General features: G+C 32.9%; 1 protein-coding gene across 1 annotated transcript in view; it reads right to left on the reverse strand.

Moving 5' to 3' along the window:
• LOC148623948 (calmodulin-like) overlaps positions 1-20,106 on the reverse strand; it is a 33,268-nt gene extending 13,162 nt beyond the window's left edge. The window contains exon 1 of the mRNA XM_088566272.1: positions 19,983-20,106. Within this exon, the coding sequence (XP_088422398.1) occupies positions 19,983-19,985 (3 nt within the window). The 5' untranslated portion in view covers positions 19,986-20,106. The remainder of the gene's footprint in view (positions 1-19,982) is intronic.
• Between the last annotated feature and the right edge of the window lie 3,243 nt (positions 20,107-23,349).

Below are 23,349 nucleotides of genomic sequence, written 5' to 3' on the forward strand. Positions count from 1 at the left end.
GACACCGGTGCTTCTCTGACTTTGTTGTTGGAATGTATTTTGCCTTTGTCTGAGAACACTTCTGTTGGTGCTTCTGCGTTGTTGCAGGGTGTGGAGTTAGGTCGTTTAAATGTTCCCTTCCATCGTATTTATCTGAAGTCAGATTTGATTACTGGACCTATTGTCATTGATGTTCGTCCAAGTTTACCTATTTGAAGGTGTTTTAATGTTATTAGGAAATGACTTAACAAGACAAAAGGTGGTTGTTGAACCAATTGTTACCTGTAATCCTGAAGTGGATACAGACTTGTGTTGTTACCAGAGCTATGGCAAAGAAAGAAAAAGATAACACAAATTTTGAATCACAGTCAAAACCATTTAATAGATCTTTCTGATACTTTCTTTGGCAATATAGGAAACATATATAAGAATGAAAAAGAATCTAAAAAGACAGTTTCAAATCCGCTACCTACTATGGAGCACTAGAAAACAGATCGTTCGGGAACAGTTCAAAGACCCTGAACTCTTTGAACTCAGAGAAAACGTTCTTCTGCCTGAGGAGGCTGGCAAGGTTCCAAAATGTTATTATCTAACTGAAGGAGTCCTGATGAGAAAATGGAGACCACCCGATGCAACCCTGGATGAAGTGTGGCGAGTGGTACACCAGATAGCAGTGCCATGGGTCTACAGGCACGATATCATAAAGCTTGCCCATGACACCCCTATGGCAGATCATCTTGGTGTAAAGAAGACTGGTTTGAAGATCTTGCAACATTCTTACTGGCCAGGACTTAACAAAGAAGTTGCAGCATTTTACAAGTCTTGCCATGAATGTCAGATGGTTGGTAAACCTAACCAGAAAATTCCGCCAGCACCACTTCTGCCAATTCCAGCTTTTGAAGAACCGTCTAGTCGAGTTATCATAAACTGTGTTGGATCACTTCCAAAGACTAAATCTGGTAATTTATATTTACTTACTATAATGTGTGCCTCTACAAGTTTTGCAGAAACCATTCCATTGAGGAACATCAAGATCCAAGCCACAGTGAAGGTTTTGGTTAAGTTCTTTACCTTATTTGGATTACCAAAGTCTATTAAGTCAGAACAGGATTCCAATTTTATGTTCAAGTTGTTCCAACAAGCTGTGCATGAACTTGGTATAAGACAATTCAAGTCAAGTGCCTACCATCCTGAGTCTCAGGGTGCACAGGAATGTTTTCATCAGACATTGAAGACCATGATAAGGACATTTTGTCTTCAGTTTGAGAGTGATTGGGATGAAGGTGTTCATTTTTTGCTCTTTACTGCTAGGGTGGCTGTTCAGGAGTCTCTTGGTTTCAGTCCTTTTGAATTAGTTTTTGGACATTCAGTCAAGGGACCTTTAAAACTAGTAAAAGAAAAATGGTTGAGTGAACACACTGACTTAAATCTTTTAGATTATGTATCTAAGTTTAAAGAAAGATTGTTTAATGTTTTACAACAGGCTTGGAATAACTTGAAAAATTCATAATTCAAAATGAAAAAGTAGTATGGCAAAGATGCAAGGGACATAGTTTTTAAACCTGGTGATAAGGTACTTGTTTTTGCCAATTTCTGGTCATCCATTACAAGCTAGGTCCTGTGAACCATATGAAATAGATAGTAAGATCAATAATCTAAAACACCAGGTCGGCGTAAAAATACTAGAGTGTGTTATGTTAATATGTTAAAAGAGTATTTTGAACGCTCTGACAACTGTAAACAAATTTCCACTTTAGTCACTATTGTACCTGATATTACTTCTTATGACAATGCAGATTCAGAGGTAAATGAGTTTAAAGAGTTCGAACAGAATGTAAAATTGAACAATTCAGACATTTTGACCAATTTAGATTCAAAATTAGTACATCTGAATTTTGATCAAAGAGAAGAAATTTGGTACATTCTTACAAAAAAATGTTCCCAGATGTAGCTTACAAAACAGTTGCTGCTTGCCATGATGTTGATGTTGCTCAAGCTGCTCCTATAAAAAGGCATCCTTACAGGCTCAATCCTTTAAAGCTGGAAGTCACGAGTAAAGAGGTCAAACATATGTTAGAAAATGACATTATTGAGCCGAGTACCAGTGAATGGAGCTCTCCTTGCCTACTGGTTCCTAAACCTGGTAAGACCTTTTGCTTTGTCACAGATTTTCAGATTTCATATCCTATTCCTAGAATAGACGACTGCATTGATAGAATCGGTAATGCAAAATTTGTCAGTAAATTTGACTTGTTAAAATGTTATTGGCAAGTTCCTTTGACAAGGAGAGCTTGTAAGGTATCTGCTTTTGTTACACCAGATGGCTTGTTTCAATATAAAGTTATGCCTTTTGGAATGAAAAATGCACCAGCAACATTTCAGGGAATGATCAATAATTTTATAAAAGATCTGGATCATTGTTATGCTTACATTGATGATTTAATTGTATGTAGTGATAGTTGGTCTGAACACATGAAACATTTAGAGAGTACTTTTGATAAATTATCAAATGTTAATCTTACTGTTAATCTTGGAAAAATTGAATTTTGTAAAGCTACAGTTGACCACTTAGGGCATACTGTAGGTCATGGGCATGTTAATGGCTAAGATGGAAGCAATTGTTCAGTTCCCTACTCCTACCAACAAAAAGCAACTTATGAGATATTTGGGTATGATTGGTTTTTACAGAAAATTTTGTTCAAATTTCGCTACTGTTGTTGAACCTTTAACACAACTTCTTCGGAAAAATTCCAAATTTCTGTGGAGTGACAAATGTCAGATAGCTTTTGAAAATAGCAAGTCGCCTTTAATCAGTAGTCCAGTTTTAAACACTCCTGATCAGGAAAAACCTTTCAAACTTGCAGTCGATGCTAGTGATTTTGAAGTAGGAGCTGTGCTGTACCAGGAGACCACTGATCTAGTTCACAAACCAATAGCATATTTTTCTAAGAAATTTGATAAACATCAGAAAAATTATTCTACTATTGTAAAAAAATGTTTCGCAATATTGTCAGCTTTACAGTATTTTGATGTTTATTTAAGTTTCACTAGACATTCGATTTCGGTTTTAACCGATCATAATCCCCTAATATTCCTAAATAGAATAAAAAATAAAAATCAGAGACTGACCAGATGGAGTTTGTTATTAAAAGAATACGACATTGTAATTAATCATATTAAAGGGAAAGAAATTTTTATACCAGATGCATTATCTAGGTCTTGAATTGATATTTATTTTTATATGTATATAATATTTGTTTATTTATAGTATGTTTAAAAGCTTTCATTGCATTCAAACTTTCTCAAAGGTGTTAGGATGCTGTTATTTTTAACAATTGTTAGATTGTTTGGCCTGATCTGTTTGACCTTTATTGCTAAATATAGAAATGGCACATTTGTAAACATCTTATTTCAATAATAGAATTTTCTAGAATTTGTAAACAAACAAGTATTGTTTATCTGACTCATTAATGATTAATTGTGTTCTAGAACTTTCTTAGTATTTCTAGATTTTTATGATATTTTATATATATAAATACTGGACATCTGGAAAGGGAATTAATCTAATTGAATGATGAATGACTGAATGTTGTTTTGTGAGTACATTCATTCTTTAGCACTGGACTTCTGAGGACACCTTTGCAACTTGGACAAAGTGTTTGAAATTATTCTGTGCTGGACTAATACTACCTAAATTAACTTTGGGATTCCTGCTATATAACAGAATTCAAAGTGGACATCAAAAGTTGGACAGATTAGCAAACTATCCAGACTATATAGTGATAAGTAACTTTATAGTTACTGTAAATTGTAACACATTACATAGTTAGTTTAAATAAAATTATCGAAATTGTAATTTGTCTCTTGTTGGCTGAATCTTTCTAAGAGGTTATTTCTGACCTTGACATTTTTGTTCTAACAAGACGTACACGCAAACTGGGTTGGAAAAGTATAAGAAGATGTTGGTAAAATGTATTTATATTTTATATTCTTTGTTGTATATGTCTGTTTCCATGTCTGGTCTTTGTCCCTGGATCACATTCTTTTGATTTCCGCTATAACCTTGGTTCCCTTGATTACTTTTAAATGGCTTAAGTACTATACTCGGCGTCACATAAATAACATACTGTTAAAATTTGAATAAAAATATTTTCTACGACTTTATTGAAACCTACAGTCGTTTAAATTGTCTTAAATGACTTGCTCATTCGTTTAGCCAAACGGTTTCTCCCTGAACAAGTCGCTTTTAGCTTAAATCATGCGTAACAAATCCTTACGGGAAAATCCCATACTAATATCCGCCATGTTGGTTTCTACGGGACGATTTGTTTACAAACGAAGTTCGTAAGTTCCCGTCGAACTCCGGTGACAATCGTCTGCTTGATTAACTTCTCGGTATTGTACGTTGTTCGCGTAAAATAAATCCGAGATGTCCGAAATAACGCCGAAATGCATTCTGGGTTCTTCGGTTTTTGGACAAACCATTCAAACGTAAACAACATCTCCTAGCAACCCGATCACTGTAAACATGGCCGACTTTTTACAATGTAAATATTGGCACCTAGAATTAAAATCTGACCGGAATTTAACGATTCAATAGATGTAGATGTCAATAAAGTCGTAGAAAATATTTTTATTCAAATTTTAACAGTATGTTATTTATGTGACGCCGAGTATAGTGAATAATTAATTCTCAATATCTTTATACAACTTGCTAATGTATGTATTAATTAAAAAGCATGAAATATACGGTGTGTTCACTTGGTTTATTCACGTTTCTTCAACATTTAATTATTAGACTAAAACAACATCAATTAAGGTTAGGGATTATATATATATATATTTATCGCAGATTATTATTAATTTCGATGTAATAATCAACTTGGTTCAATTTTCATGATTCATGGACTTTAGACTTTGTCATTATATTTTTTTTAAAATCATTTATCTAATTGGGACAATTTTTAAGAAATGTAATCAATGCATTGTACCAAATAAGTTCGGCAGAGTCCGGCTTGAGTTAATGGGTAACAAAACATGGTCAAGACAAGTAGAGGGATGGACGATATTGACGACCTGATGTAACCACTATTATTCTCCCTTCTTCGTGGAAAGAGCGACAAACATACGACCGGCTCTTCACCCTACTCTAGACCGCAGGCCAGCAACAAGTACTACAACTGTCTGCACCGAATTTGAGACTGCTACCCGCAACTCCGCACAGAAGGCTTTTCCCAACGCGTCACTCAAGAGCTATTTTTTTTTCATTATACTCAGTGTATTTGGCGGCGAACACAGAAACTTTGACTCGCAACAGTCTACTAAGAGAACGACGACCTACGACTTTTGACGAGCATCCTTTTGTTTACGTATGGAAATCGAGAAAGTATTTTACGTAGATCAAATAAGGTAAAATACAGGTACATTTAAACTATGAAACCCTTTTGAGGACCCCGTAATCCCTAACCTTAATTGATGTTGTCTAATAATAAAATATTGGAGAAATGTGAACGTATCGTTTCAGTTCACGAAAAATTAAATTTTTAAGATAAAATTCTGAAAATAGTTCTCATAGTTCGTATGCACTATAGATAAACGAATGCATTTGAAAAATTCAATTTCGAAATAAGAGTTATTTTCAATGTATCATTGTTAAATCTTTGAATTAAGTTTTTATTGGCTCTAATATTGGCTTTTTTGTCAATAAATTAAATAGCAATTAACTCTATACTAAGATACTCAATTCCTGGTATACAAATAACGTTTAATATTTCTTTCACTAAGTTCTAGAAAAATGAATCCCGTGTTATATGAACATCATGGCTTTTTCATCTAAGCATTTGCACGAAGACTTGATTTTACTAGGACATTTTTCACTAAATCCTGTTGGACGTATTTTTACTGATATTTATGTTTGAGTGATCTTGGTGTGACTGTCTGTTGTTTTCGATTTTGAACTAGCTTGGAGATAAAGCCAGTACTCTTTCGAGGACGGTACAGCTTGTTGTCTTCAGTTCTGTTTGTTAATAGGTTTGTATTCAGTGTTTATCTAAAGACTTAAATCCAAATCCGACTGGTTTTAATAGTTCGTTTTATTATTGTATTTTATTACCACTGTCCGAGTTAAGATGGAGGGTTGGGTTCTCACAAATATGTTGAACCCCACCACATACTTTATACGCCTGTCCAAAATCTGGAACCTGTAACCCAGTGGTTGTCGATGACTATTTTTTTTATTATCATTTTTTATTATCTTTGTTATTCGTTTTGCGTTTTTACTGCGTAGATTATGTCGATTTTCGTCCTTTATGAATAGTTTTACATCATTTGTAATGGGGCTTTTTAGAGTATGCTTCATGGTATGGATTTTGCCCATCATTGAAGGCCATCCGGTGACCTGAATAAGTTTTTTTGCGTGGTATTTGGTGTATGACTGTCTAATTGCAATCACACCACATTTTTTTTTTCATTTTTTATGTTTCATTTTAAACAAACCATTTTTATGTTAGTTTAATATTTAGCTAATATACCGGTATAGTTTAAAAACGTCCTCATTTGTTTGTTGTTTCAGCTGATGTCTTACCTTACATTAAAGGGAGTGGTTAATGTCTTATAAACTAATAAAGAACATCAGATTTCATGGAGCTGTCCAGGAGGAGTTGGTCACTATTTTGTCGTTGTGTCGTTCTATTACTTTTTAGTTTTTTTTAAAGAATTGTCACCGATTGTTTTACTTTTTCAAAGCTTACTTAAATGTGTGTTTACACTTCTTGTTAGAAGAGATTTTCATCTCTGAAAGTTTTTACTATTTTGGTTTTAGTTAATGCGCTAGTGTATTTGTTACGTTTCTATTTTCATCATCCTCTTACTTAGTGCTAAGTTTTAGTTGTAGCCTTGTTATTTTATGATTTTGTCATGAACACGTTTTTAATTATAGGAATACTTGTTTTAATGGTGTATAGGTTTTTGTCAGGGAAAAATGTAACTAAAATTATCATAACTAGGTCAGTAGTCATTACTAGAAAGCCAAGAAGGGAGGCGGAGACAAGACAACAAAAATATACAATGATTCAAAGTGATTTTTCCATAATTTAAACGTTATTATAAGGTGCAAAGAACACTAGGATTGTCCATATCGTATTCGGTATAATTCAGTGGAAGGACACTAAGATGAATGTACAATATTACCTCCATTGAGAAGATGGATACATCATAACATTCAATAACGAATGGATACTTTTGTTCTCGTTGAGTAGATGAACACATTTTACAATTCATCTATTTCATAACGAATGGGTAATATTTTCCTTTTTGAGGAGACTGACACATCATATCATTCATAATGAATGGATATTTTTTCCTCAATGTTGAGAGAATCCACACGTCATATCAGGATGTTTAAAAAGATTAATATTAAAGTTGATTTTGTTGCAATATCATATGTGAAATATAATGATTATATAGCTGTTATAAAAGGATACTAAAAATACAAGAACATACAGTATAGAAAAACGTCCTGAGCGTTACCTTCATGTCTAGAGAATGAGAGTTCAAAATGTACTGCTGTCAATAATTATTTAACCTTTTCCCACTGTAAGAGTAATCAAGGGAACCAGGATTCTAGCAGATATCAAAAGAATGTAATCCAGGGGCAAAGACCAGACATGGACAACAGACAAATACAACAAAGAACATAAAGTAACTAAAATAGTGCATACAAAGTGACAAAAGTAAATGAGCAACTTGGACTCCATCAAAACCTGGGGGCATGGACCAGGTGCACAGGTAGGGTAAGCGTCCTCTGATTTTCTAGAAACAACCGCCGAGTAGCTCATAAAAAGTCAAGTCCGGGGTAGACGAAATAGAAAATATGACAGGTTGAACAAATCAGTTTCCACGGTGCATATGGATACACCGTAACGATGCAAAAGTTCATGATGACGACCATAAAACTTCAATCTAGTAGCAACATAACCCTTGTTCCAGAAGCCTATTTGTAAGAAGTCCTGCGCGATACAAAAGGTCTGCGTAGTTACGGCAAGCTCTGGCTTAACGTATGAGTTGTGATATGAAAACTCCATACGCAGGTGCTGAAGGGATGTTACCACAGATGAAAGTTGACAATTCTGAATGAAAGACATCACGTTTGTCGTAAAGTTTGGTCAACAGTTTTCCCTTACCATCGATCTTTAAGCGTAGGTCAAGATATGAGGCTCAAGACACAGTATCTGTAGTATCCTTTATCTCAAGTTCTTTAGGGTAGATGCGATGTATTTAATCCCCGAAACTAGTATTGTTTAACGATAATACGTCATCTATATTTCGGAAACTGAGATTAAAGAGTCTAGCTAAACGATGTTCTTTCGGATCAGATCAGCTATAAAGTCAGCAACATAAGAGTGAAGGAATAGGTCAGCAAGTAGAGGAGCACAATTTGTTCCCTTCGAAATTCCAGTATTTTGAAAACATCTTCTGTATAATTGGAAGATGGTTTGGATTTTGTTTTACAAAGTATGAGGAATCTCTACCAAGAACTATATATTTGTAACTAGATGTACCATCTTTTTTGGAGAAACAACGATGTATAATGTTTTTGAGTCGGGATTTTAACTGAGTATGGGGAATAGAAGCATACAGTGTTGAAAAAAATCAAAATCATAGGTTTTAATACTATTATATTTCTGATAATAATAATCTTGATCTTTCGAATTTTTCAGGATCCACATTGAATTAATACCATTACAGGAGTAACAAGAGTTGTGGTAGGACTGCAGACCCTCTTTGAAAGCTGTGAGTATAGAAGTTACAAGTTTTGAAAGAGGTTTGGTGGTACATTTTGCAGATCCAGCTATGTAACGTTGTTTGTATGGATTCTTGTGGAGTTTAGGAATAGACGGTAAACCACAATCATCGTCTTTGGTAGAGAGATCAAAAGAGGATAGCACAGATTTATGGTTTTCCACAATCTCTTCTTTGGAGAGTGTAATGGCAATATAGGTCTTATCACTGCCATTATTTTCTACGTCTATCTCTGACAATGAACATTGGATGTAATACGTTTTGCAAAAAAAAAGTTGTTTGGGGCTTTTTCTGCTGGAAAGACAACATATTTATCATGTGTAGTAGATGTTTTTGCTATAATCGGGGTATTTGAAAACTGATGAAGAATTGACACTCATAGATGTACCTAAAACTTTTATTCGTTTCAAAATTAAAGACCTCACGGCCTTTACCCACCCTGAAAGAGAATCAATTTGTACACTGATTGATATACTTACAATAAAACTCCATGTATGAAAAATGGGCTGAATTCATTGTTGCACTCAACACAAGAAAAGTCGAGATTATGTTTCCTACCTACTTGTTCATGGAGAGCATATACGAGTATTGACTAGCATTTAATGCTTATAGATAATTACAAAAAAGCCTTCCTGGCCTTATGTAGAAAATTAACCGTTCCAATGATAGAGGAAAACATTAAACCACAGAATGTCATTCAACGTCAATACAGTAAAAACCTTCGATCTCAATATCAGATTTCAACATATTCAACCAGACTATTAGATTCTTAATAAAAGGCGTAATTAAAACCAAGATCATGATTCTTTTTGTCTACAGATTAACGTAAACCGGACATGAATTAAATAATGAGAAGATTTAGAACGAACATAAGAAGAAATCTTTTTTCCGAGATATAAATATAAAGAACTATTGATCCAAGTGTTCAATGAACTAAAGCTTTAAAAACAGACTGAACAATACATTCAGGGAATAAAATCAGTGTATTGTCACTAAAATTAAAAAATCATATTCAGAAAGAATGATGCCTTAATAAAGAATTTTTATATAATAAAAAAATAACAACTAAAGAAGATTTACAATTTATAATGTAAGCTAATAAGCAAACGAATACAAGACTTGGCTTATGTATGCTATATCAATTGGTATTTTGTACCGAGAGTATGACCTTTATCCTTGTTTTAAATATAGCGTTCTGTAACCTTTATGAGGGAATAATTTCAAAGTTTTACACATACTCAGCGCGAGGAATTGTATTGAGCAAGTGACTTTCGTTCCAATCACACATCAATATCAACATACCGTTTTTCTGACATCTTTATTCCAAATTTAGTAGTCTGTTATAGTTGTAATATTTTAATAATAATAATAATTTTAATGATTATTTTTCTGTGACAAAACGATTTTCCAATACTGCTTTCCAACTCTAACAAAAGCCCAAATATCTCAATAGGGGTTATCAGCTAACAGATAAACAGATTTAATCGAAGAGACAATAAAGTGTGTTTATTTTTTTTTTTTTTTTTTTTTTTTTCTATGTGGAAAATAATTCCGTTATCGTTCCAGTCTTAATTAGTTTATATTTTTCATTCCGGAATAGCTCAAAGAATGTGCTAAAAAGGGACTTTAATTTTACTGAACATACATCCGCGGCCCATAACGTATTTTTAATATAGATCAATTTTTGTCTATACTCTGTATCACTGTTATTCTGTAAATCAACTCTCCTATGGTATTGACAAAGAAGTGGTCTGTAGAATGGTTGAATGTTTTATCTTATTACCGTTAAAGAACATATTTACTTTGTCATTCTATACAGAAGTACCAATCATATGATATAGCCAATTTTGATATGCTGTTTACGTGTTTCAAGGAGTAATCTCTCTCATAAGCAGCGTTAGAATCCAATTGAAAGGAAGACCTAAATTCCCCCCAAAAATGTATACAAGAAGTTCTCACAACCAAAGGTATCGAAATAGAAAGCCAAATCCACCACCATGTGTAATACAAGGAATAAATGAAGCCTTGGTGTTTTATGAATTTCAAAAATCTGTAATACTGAAAAAAATATATGAAATGATTCGTGGTCAGGCAAGTCTGACTACTGGGTTGGTGAATACCTGCGGAGACTTTTGATTCAACATAATTTAATAATGATTTTTGTATCTGTTTTAGTAACACCTACACCAGGATATTGTACATTGGTTGATTGATTAATTGTTGGGGTTTAACACCAATATTTCAGCTATTTGGGAACATATGAGAATCACATTGAAGCTAATATAGATCAGTTAAACTTATGACTCATTTAGGGCATAAAACAAGAGACATATTCGTGTAACCAGAAACACACATATCTAATTTACTGTGAGTCACAGATGGTACTTTATTGTCATAGAAAATGAGCAACAATGTCGGATTCGTGTAGTAACGTAATAAACACCTTTACTTTAACAAGTTCACGTAATTAGTGCCACACGAGGAAAGCCTCATTAGAAGTAACGTACTTCAATTAAATATTAATATTGCAACTTTTGGAATCATCCTTTTGTCACCATCTGTAGTCCCTCTAGACTAACTTTGTCATTAATACCTAAGTGTGGAGCATTATTATAAAATGATAGAGAACATGCTTTTGTTAAAACGGAAAAGTTTCAGTTAAAGAAAAGATATTCAAGTAATCGCATTTTCAATCTCACACCAAAAATATATACCATTGTTCCAATGTCAAGACTATTCCATTCAGAGAATGTACAAAATGATTATATTAATAATGTACGATGTTGTTCCTGTTTATTTAATTACAAATTATTTCTTTTGCAATCAATATCAATGATGTCTAATTGTCAGAAATGCTCTAGAAACAATAATTGAACCGATAAATCTACCTTATACCATTTTTTCTTTCTTTCAGATGAAAACAATGCATAATTATCACTAAATAATCAGTTTTATCGACCTATGATTGTGATACATTGCTTTTAGGTTTAAATTAAGGAATTTTCTCAATATACGTTAAAGGAATAAAGTTGAACTACATGTCGTTAATGGAAGTTCTTGCACATCTTTTAGAGTGTATAAACTTGAGGTTATTTAAGGTGCACAATGGTTGTTATTAATTGTTATGTGTACCACCCTTCATGCACTTTATTATAATGCCCTAAAAGTCAGTCTTATTATTAAACAATGAGTCAGCTTTAAATTGAATTTTCTTCATGTACCACAATATTAGTCTTCAGACTGGAGAACTTTCATACAAGATTAATGATTTTTGATTCATATTTACGTAATAACCATTCTACATCGCGCAAACCGTTAATTATTGTACCCTACATTCATACCAACAATGTCAGTCTTAAAATGAACTACATTTCTACACAATGATGCAATGTTAAGTGAAACCATCCTTATATTGAAGTACTCAACATGACAATGATATCTTCCTTATATTAACGTGGTCAACATCACGGTTAAAACATCCATACATTGAAGTATGTATCATCACAATGAAACAGTCCTTAAATTATAGTACTAAACATAACAATGATACCAATCTTATATTGGAGTACTCAACATCACAGCAGTGATGTGATCCTTGTATGGAAGTGCTCAATATCAAAATCATTATATTGATTGAAGTACTTCAACAAATACTTATATCACAATGATAACAGCCTTGATCAACCTATCATATATACTGAAAATTGATCTTAAATATCGCTATTTCTGAAACAATGTGAAATGTTCACTCGAAGAAGGTCTAACACCATTGAAGATTGCATCATAAAGAAAGTTATAAACTGATCAACTAAGTGATCTTCAACGACGTTTGTCTATTCGATTGTGAATTAGGTTCTAGAGCTTCCAAAATATGTTTACATCGACCTTTGACATGACGTGAAATTTTAAAGATCTTTAAATGAAAATTCGACAACGATAATTTACGCTTGAAGGATCAACATACGCAATGATACTAGCTATAGCTTCATATTTGAATATACAACACACACTCGTATTGATGTGGTCACCATACAAAATGATGACAGTCATATATCAAAGTTGATAAACAAGTTAGAGAGTTTAAACTGAAGTATACTCAGACAAAATGATGTGGCTCACATTAATGCACCAGACATATAGAAAACAGAAAGCCACAAATTGGAATGCTGTACACTGTACAATGATGAAAGCCCAAATTGGAGTGCTTTACATTTAACAATGATGTAAGCTTCATGTTGATGTGCTGTACATTGTACAATGATGTTAGCTTCATATTGGAGTGCTGTATATTGTACAATGATGCAAGCTTCATATTGGTGTGTTGTACATTGTACAATGATGTAAGCTTCATATTGGAGTGCCTCACATTTTACAATAACGTAAGCCATAAATGGAGTGCTGTACATTGAACAATGATACAAACCTTAAATTGGAGTGCTTTACATTATACAATGATGTAAGATTCATATTCGAGTATGGTTCATTGTACAATGACGTACGCCTAAAAATTGCACCTTTAAATATGCTAAATCATTCTTAATCAGTTTTACTTGCCAAAATATTCCCTTTTCGTGAGCAAAGCCCTTTATTATCAAATAACACATTTCAAGAAAATAATGTTCAAATTAACATTTTTAAGTATTGTTTTGTGTAATTTTCCTATTTTATCATTTAGTCTTTATATTAACAGATTATGTATATTTAATTAAGTTAATTCGATTGTTCCTCATTAAAATCTGAACGATAGATTTTTTGTTTAAATTAACGCTGTATTTTTTTTTCTTTTTTCAAACCTAGCTAACTCAGATATAACTTACTTCAATATCTTGATAAGGCATACTCTCAAAATCAGTAACAAATGATGACATTATCACCGTGTTTAATATTTTTGAAAGACAACATTTTTTTTCGTTTTCAACAAACAATTGAAATACCGATAGGTACGAATTGTGCACCTCTTCTCGCAATTCTGTCTCTACATTCCTACTTCATCCACAACCGATGACACGCAAGCTAGTCCAATCATTTAATTTCGGTTTGTGCTTTATAAATATTCACTGAACAATCCTCTTTTTTTCCAAGATTAGGAATTTAAGACATTACAGACTTTCATCTCAATATAAAATACAGAGTAATATTTACGACAAAACTACAAAAATTGTGATATGTTTATTATATTTCTCTTAAACTATTCCTATGAAGTAACATTCCATCACACCCACCTCCGATATCCTTTCAATGTGTTCAAGCTGTAGCATACGCTTACCCATACGACAAGAATGAGAACATTTAGAGGAATCTTACCCACATATGCTGAAAATGTTACATTATTTGCCTTGATATTGCAAGTCCGGCTTTACTCATTGTATCCCTAAATTTAGGAATTAGAAATGCTGATGCATCATGTCCTGCTTAAATACGATCATACTAATGCTGAATAAGGCCTTTACTTTAACTAATAGATAATCAAGTTTACGTTTTTTGCGGCCGAGAAATATGCAAAATTCATTCAAAATGTCAACATTTATTTAACTCTGCAAGTATCATCTAAAAATTCTCAACTATCAACAAATATAAAACAAACCTCCATGTATGAAACTTCATACCAAGGTAAAGAAAACAACAAAATAATATTCCGAAGTATTAATCTAAAAACCAAACAATTTCAACCGGGCACTTATAGACAAAGAAGCAGGGAAACAACTAGTAAACAATTCCCCTCAAATATGATTGAATAAAACTTTTCGCAATAAATCACAATAACTCTTGAACCTCTGAGGTGTGGATGCCTATAATTTTATACTAACCACTACACACAAAAGCTCTGCAATACATCTGCCTCGTTCTAGTGAAACTACATAATACTACACTAGTGACGTAGACGGTACGGTGTTGGTGTCATTTTTGGTAACGTCGAAATCTGCAAAATTTGACGTCATTTTTGTATTGCGACGTACCTCGTTCTATAATTGTTACATGTAAAAAGAAGTGTGCTTATTATTTTTTTTCCATAAAATAACACACAGGACATGTTTTACTATTTAATTATCCGATTCGATATTAATTTTTCGTACGTTTTGGTCAATTGAAATGATCAGATTACATCCTGATATGGTAAATAGTTTGGCATCAACCATCAACCATTTAAAAATGATTTGAAGGATGTTTTATCCAATGAGAAAAATGTTAGGAATTATAAAAACAAATTTCTTGATGCCTTTCGGAATTTTATAAGGTCTGTTGCTAAACATAAAACATTGCTAAACATTTCGAAAAAACAAAACTTTTGCAAATATCCTTCTTTAAGAAAATTTGAGAGCGAAATCTCCCGTTTTTATTATACGACGAAAAAAACTTGCGGTCATATAATGTTATGGCGTAGTCTTCGTCGTCGTCGTGGTCTGGGGACACTTCGTTTCCGTGCGATAACTTTAGTTCTGTTAGAACTAATTGTTCTGAAATATTGATATGATTTTAACAACTAAGAAGATTCCTATTTAAATTGGACTTTGTTGCCCCTGCCGCTTTAGAAAAAGGGGCCAAAAAGGGAAAAATACGTATTTTATTAAAACCCATATAGATTTTTTTTCCGATTTAAAATATTCTATTTTAATGTGTTCTTTACTTAATTCAGCTTAACAAATGTACAGCAAATTTTATGTGATTTGGACCGTTTTCAAGTTATAGGGGGTCAAAGTTGGGCAACGCCTAAAAACATAGCTTTTTTCATAACTTTTTTTGTCCGATTTCGAATTTTTTTATTTCTTCATTGGATTCCTCATTAATAATCCTGCATGCAATTTTCAATCAGATTTCGGATATCCCGTACGGTTTTCGATTTAGAAGAGGTCAAAAAGGCCACACCAGAATAAATCTTTTTTTTTTTTTGATCCGATTTGAAAAAAAAAATCAAAAAAAAATATTTTTGCATTATTTGTACAGCTTATTAACCTATTCATTACGTCCATAGTCGTAATAATTAAATCTAGTATCGTAACTTATGAAGGCTAGAAACCACTAATTCCACTTCCCATAGGCTTCTATGCTAATTTCACAATATTCAATGGCTTCTCTGGACTTTACCTTAACTTTAACCTGCAGAGGACTATATATCAGCACGATTCTACATATGTCAGCTCGCAATCCTCAGAATGGCATGTGGGGTTAGCAGACTTGCAGTGCAGTACTGATCACCGGAAGTGAAGGGTCTATAAATAGCATTGGAAATCCCAGTGTTTTCACAAGATTGGGATATATTTAGAAACCATTATGGAGATTGGGCTTCATATCACAAGAAGCAAAATGCACCTATACAATGTACAGAAATGTTTTTCCTTTCAGAAACTGTTTAAATTTTTTAAATGAGATGAGAACTTTTTTCACAGCACTATGAGGAACAGGGGTAATTTCTGCGTAGGACTATTTTTGCCTACGTTCCAAATGCTCATTGGTTGAATTGGTGATCTGTAACCTGAATACTTTTTATTGTTTTTAAAATTGACGTTAAACGAGTTTTTACGTCGCAAAACAGAACGTTACTTTAGAAACGTCAAAAATGCGCTTTGTGACATTTTTGTTAGACACGGTTATATATATATATTTAAGTTTATTTAAGGCACTGAAGAAGGTCATTTCGCATGGTGTACGTGTGAATAAATAAAATGTACAAATTTTAGATGTTGTGACATTTTGGATTGAGACAGACAATATGCTGCCCTTAGATACTTGTTCAACCAAGTACCATTACTTTTAGAATATACTATCTGCAGCATATATACATGTAAAATTCTAAATTTCATAATTATTAGTTCACTCAAAGCTAACGAAAAAAGCTTTTGATAAAGACTGGGTAGCACGCAACGTGTAGAAAACGTCGGGAAAAAGACAACGTGACATCACAACATACGTACGTATTTATCTACTATTAGACAATAAAACTCATTATTTTTTAGAATAAACATGATATTCTGAATATTCATACAGTCCTTTAAGAGTGAAAATACAATTCGTTGTTATAGTTTACAACCGTAAGCAAGAAAGTAGCCAATGGCCAACGTCGAAAAAAAAAAGATTTGTGGCATAATTGAAATTGAAATACGGACAAAAAGGCTTTTAACAAAAAGACTGATAGAACATTTTATATATATTTTCATTGGGGTTATGTAATAAATTGTCAATATAGTTAATAAAAGTCCCGATTTAAAAAAGCTGTTCGCATAATTTAAAAAAAATGTCTAACATTTTGTCTTCAAATCGGTTTCTTTCCATTTTTACAATGTCCACATCAAAGGGGAGATATTTGTGATATTGTAATACGCTTTGATCTTTCCAAAAAAAGTTTGTTTTATCAAAATAAGCCAAGAATTAACTTGGATATATTAGTGAAATGGGAAGCAAGCATTTCTTAATGTTACCCGTCCACATACTTGTGATCGAATAATGATTTTCCACCACAAATAACGGCATCTTTCAAAGATTTATGATTGTAATACTAAAACAACAACCATTTTCGAACATTTGAATATCTATATTGCCTTTGATAACTCCACATTCTAATAGCAATATTTCGGTTTTCGTAACCAGCCCCAGTTCAATCGATTGTGACACTAATAACGTACGCAACGTCTGTAAGTAAGCGACTCAACAAATATCTCCACAACGCACCAGTCTAGTAAAACATCATAGATGTTCCGTTCTTCAACAAATCCGAATTAACAAATTTATAAATTCGCTGAGAGACATTCCATGCACAAATTACAGGAGAATTACGGACGAATCAACTATGATATGTATACTCAACAGTATGGCAAGCCAAAGTGGACAAAAATGAGCATTTTCTGATATTAAAAAATAATATTACAAATTCATTTTGTAATATTACAAATTCATTTTGTAATATTACAAATTCATTTTGTAATATTACAAATTCATTTTGTAATATTACAAATTAGATTTCTTATATCATAAAACACTTTTTTAATATTAAAAAAAACATTTTTTAATATTAAAAATTTAAATGAATTTCTAATATTAAAAAACTATTTTTGAATATTAGAAAATGATTTTCTAATATTAGAAAATGGATTTGTCGTATTCAATGACTTTGTAATGTTAGAAAATCATTTTGTAATATTAAAAAATCTGACTGATTTTCTAAAATTACAAATTCATTTTCTAATATTACAAAATGTAAGATATTTTATAATATTACTAAATCAGGAATTTGTAATATTAGAAAATGAATTTGTAATATTAGCAAATGAATTTGTAATCTTACAAAATGAATTTGTAATCTTACAAAATGAATTTCTAATATTAAAAAAATGATTTTGTAATTTTAAAAATTCATTTTCTAATATTACAAAATATTGATTTTGTCCACTTTGGCTTGCCATACCACAGACTGAAGATCTTGATATATTACCACTAAAAAGGGGGGAGTGCACAATTGTCAAATCAAAATCTTCACGTTTGTTATAAACGTAACCGTCCTGTATCATCTAAATATAGATTACGGTCAAGGTATGAAGCAGAAGAAAATATATTAATTATCTCTTTCATTTCAAGTTTCTACTTTGGTAGACCTAAGTAATCTTTGAAATTGGGGTTATTCAGACATAATGCAATATCTATATAACAAATACTGAATTGAAGGACATGGCTACTCGTTTCTCCTTTTTCTGTTGTAGTTCTTAAGAAACCTATCTTTATCTGGATATAAAAACAGGTAGGCAAGGTGTTGTCCACAATTTGTTAAAATAGGTATTCCGATATGCATTATTTATACTGCATACTTAAAAAACACCATTGGCTTGGAAATACTTGTGTATCTTATATATATGTACATATTTTTTTTATTTCCAAACGATATTAGAAGAATTTAAAAATTTGAACGACAATCAATCAGCTCTGCAAATTTGACAGTTCTGATATTATGAAAAAACATGATCCGACGGATCAGTTCTTCACATTGTAAGATGTATGTACATGTATATAATAGTCTTGGTTTCTTTTGTGTTTTCCTCGTCATGGAGCACGCCAAACACTGCATCATACTGAAACCAACAGAGGATACAGTCTAGAGTGTCCAGTACTGTAGCATTTCGTTTGGAATGTATTGTTATGATGAAGAACTAGACATAATAAACCAATCTATCAGTCATACACAATGATACCAACCTAGAAGATAGTAGTACCCTCTTTGCATTGCATTCCCAACCTCATATTGAAGTATACTCATAGTTTATGATACAAATAGCAATTTAAGATATAAACTGCCCAATACTTCAGTACGCGACATCCCAAATGGTACTATCCTCATATAAAAAATACTTCAGTACGCGACATCCTAAATGGTACTATTCTCATATGAAAAATACTTCAGTACGCGACATCCTAAATGGTACTATCCTCATTTAAGAAAAACTTCATTATCATTATATCAGCTAACACTAGCCTTAAGTTGAAATACTCAAGTTTGTAAGCGGTTCACGATGTTAGTATGTCTATGATCGCCTATCAGTTTTTATTTTCTTCCTTCGGTTATTTCCATGGGACCTATCGCCACAACATGAATAACAAGGAAAACTTTTCCACAAGAAATAACAGCTCTAGTCATGAACCTAACAATAACCATTGAGTCATAGAGAAAAGATTATAATGGTTGGTTTTCAAAAGATACGTTTATAAAATGTTTACTTTTTTATTCGATCGGATGGCTAATGCATAAATATCGCGTTCATACTAAAATAAAATAATGAATTCCAAAAATCGGGAGATTCTCTTTATGTGTTCAGTTGTAGTGCTAATCATGACATAGATTTTTTTTAATCTGCATTCTCTTTACAAACTGTATACATTGTGTATCAACAAAGGTTTAACATTAAGAAGTGCGCATTAATATTAACATTAACAGAATTTGATCATCTCGTAGATAGGTTCGTTTTTTGAAAATTGCAGGATAATTGATACAAAACACTTACTCCAGTCTAATACAATATTACTGAGCTAACATTTATTTATACCTCAGTCGAAGGGTTGTATTGGTAAAAGTGAAACCCTATGTTCAAGGAACTCTGCGACTAAGCAACTTTCAAAACATAAACAGAAAATTCCTTATATAAAGCAAGCCATCATTTTATTTTTAAAAAAATCCAAGCATTGAACTAAAACAGGCAATAAAAAGAATCAGAAAAGTTACTTACCATTTTTCAAGTAATGTCCGTAAGTAATTTTACTCGTTCCTTTTTCTCTCCACTTAAATGTACTACAAGTGTCACGTGATCTTAGTGAAGCAATGTGATTGCCAGTTGAACAAACGCCTATTGTCTTTTAGCAACCAACTTAATAACATTGCGTGAACAAGGTAAAGTCGAAATGTGGTACAAAACAATATCCCAGTAGGCAAAAAATCAATGATTTGGTAGAAGATGACACTTTCATTGGCAGATGGAGCGTATGTTCTTTTAATTATTTACCCATATCGGGAATTCTTTGATTAATTATTAAAGCCTTCATAAGTAAAAAAAAGTATGTGGTAAATAACATATATGTATTAACGTTATTTCATTTTAAGTAACTCTTAGTGTGATTTTGAAGTCGTTTAATTGCTTAAATTGGACTGCTTTAGTTAATATCAATTAAAATAAAACTAAAAGAAAATTTAAAATTGTTGTATATAATTACTTAAACTGTCTGCTATGTCATGAATGTATAGATGTTAATGTGCCAATAAAGTTTATGTTGCAAATAGCCTAACAGCAATGATCAGTTTATGAAAAAGGAATCCCTGTCGTAATCATGGTTGCGTGGTGAACAAATTACGTGTCCCCATACACCACAACCTCTCGGGTTAAACAGAGTATTATCACATATTAAATCTTGATACGTGCATTTTGTTTTGCATATCTGATAATACCAGATGCAAAAGTAAGTTATCAGTCCGAGGCAATAACTTTAATAGACGCGGCAATATCTAGTTATCAGTCCGTTTTTAGTTCTTGTAAATGAATACGCATGCGCATAACCAATTTGTCATGGGGGATGAGGCAGTTGATAATACTATAATCCAAGAGTAATCAAGGGAACCAAGGTTATAGCGGTAATCAAAAGAATTTAATCCAGGGACAAAGACCAGACATGGAAAACAGACATACACAACAAAGAACATAAAGTAACTAAAATCATACATACAAAGTAACAAAAGTAAATGAGCAAATCGGACTCCACTAAAAACTAGGAGCATGGACCAGGTGCACTGGTAGGGTAAGCGTCCTCTGCTTTTCTAGAAACACCCGCCGAGTTGCTCATAAAAAGTCAAGTACGGGGTAGATGAACGAGGAAAGGAAAACTATGACCCGTTGAATACATCTGTTTTCATGGTGCTGATTGATACACCATAACGATCCACGAGTTCACGATGACGACCATAAAACTTCTGTAGTGATGATTTCAATCTTGTAGCAACATAACCCTGTTCCAGAAGCCTATTTGTTAGAGTTCTAGCGCGATACAAAAAGTCTGCGTAGTTTCGGCAAGCTCTGGCATAACGTATGAGTTGTGATATGAACACTCCATACGCAGAAGCCGAAGGGATGTTGCCACAGATGAAAGGAAAGTTGACCATTCTGAATGAAAAGTCATCACGTTTGTCGTAAAGTTTGGTCAATAGTTTTCCTTTACCATCGATTTCTAAGTGTAGGTCAAGATATGAGGCTGACTTCACAGTGTCTGTAGTATCCTTTACCTCAAGTTCTTTTGGGTAGATGCGATGTATCAAATCCCCGAAATTAGGATTGTTTAAAGATAATACGCCATCTATATAGCGGAAACTGAGATTGAAGGACGTAGCCAAACGATATTCTTTCTTTCTGATCAGATCAGCTATAAAGTCAGCCTCATAAGAGTGAAGGAATAAGTCAGCAAGTAAAGGAGCACAATTTGTTCCCATTGGAATGCCGACCGTTTGTTGAAAAACACGTCCACCACACTGGACAAATATGTTGTCGATTAAAAATTCCAGCATTTTGTAAACTCTGTATATTTGGATGATGATTTGGAATTATTTCTTACAAAGTATGATGAATCTCTACCAAGAACTATATATTTGTATCTAGGTGTACCATCTTTGTTTGGAAAAACAACGATGTATAATGTTTTTAAGTCGGGATTTTAACTGAGTATGGGGAATAGAAGTATACAGTGTTGAAAAATCATAGGTTTTAATGCTATCATATTCAGATAATAGTCTTGAACTGATTGTCTCCAAAAGATCTTTCGAATTTTTCAGGATCCACATTGAATTTATACCACTACGGGAGTAACAAGTGTTGTGGTAGGACTGTAGACCCTCTTTGACAGTTGTGAGTATAGAAGTTAAAAGTTTTGAAAGAGGTTTGGTGGTACATTTTGTAGATCCAGCTATGAAACGTTGTTTGTATGGATTCTTGTCAAGTTTAGAAATCCAGTACATAGACGGTAAACCACAATCATCGTCCTTGGTAGAGAGACCAAAAGAGGATAGCACAGATTTATGGCTTTCCACAATCTCTTCTTTGGAGAGAGTGGTAGCAGTGTAGGTCCTATCACTGCTATTATTTTCTACGTCTACCTCTGATAATAAACATTGGATATAAAACGTTTTGCAGACAAAAACAATGTTGCTTTGGGCTTTGTCTGCTGGTACGACAACATATTTGTCATGTTTAGTAGACAATGTTTTTGCTACATCGGGGTCTTTGAAAACTGATGTAGCCTTGGCACTCGTTGACCTACTTAAAACTTTCATTCGTTTTAAAATTAAAGACCTCACGGCCTTTAACCACTCTGACAGAGAATCAATGTCTTCTTGTTCTCGTTTTATCCATTTTCTTGCATAGTCCTCGACGGCATCCATAAGAACTTTAAAGTTATAATTCCAATTCATGGAGAGTGGTTCACGGTACTTGGGACCTTTAGAAAGGATATTACGCAGAGATTCGTTTTCGATAATGGTTAAATCTCCCGTAACGACGTGACCAGAAGGACCATATTTGAATGGAGAGGTTTTGCAAGAACAGTCAGGTGGTTTAGCCTTGAAGTCCTCAATCTCGAGGTTCTGCAATAGCCTTTTATAATTGAAAATTTTGGATGCGATGGGTGAAGTATAGGAATATGAAATAATTGGTATGGATTTGTCTTTGAAATATGGGGGAATTTTGTTGGTAACGTTTTTGTGATGGAGGATGTTAGCCAAATTAATTGCATCTATACCTTTGTTGACAAACGGTAGTGGAAGAAATGATCGTTTTTCTTCATCTTGACTTTTCACACAAACTGGTTTAAAGAGTCTGTGGAAACCAATATCCAAAATGATGGCAACAAGTCTGTATAATGATGACGTGGGGTCAGAAGTTTTGAACTTAAAACAGTGATCGGCAATAAACTGAAAAAAAAATACAAATAATGACATGAATATAAAAGTTTCAAAGTGTCTTAGATCGAAAATTTCAACCATTTCAAATGTATTAATCAAAAAATAGACCACTGAAGTTTATAGTTTTGAAAGTTGTGAAAAGTGACCATACGTTTCTT

This window comes from Perna viridis, chromosome 2 (assembly GCF_037379345.1).
Source record: "Perna viridis isolate PV_CMFRI_1.1 ecotype Kerala chromosome 2, ASM3737934v1, whole genome shotgun sequence".
Taxonomy (NCBI): Eukaryota; Metazoa; Mollusca; class Bivalvia; order Mytilida; family Mytilidae; genus Perna; species Perna viridis.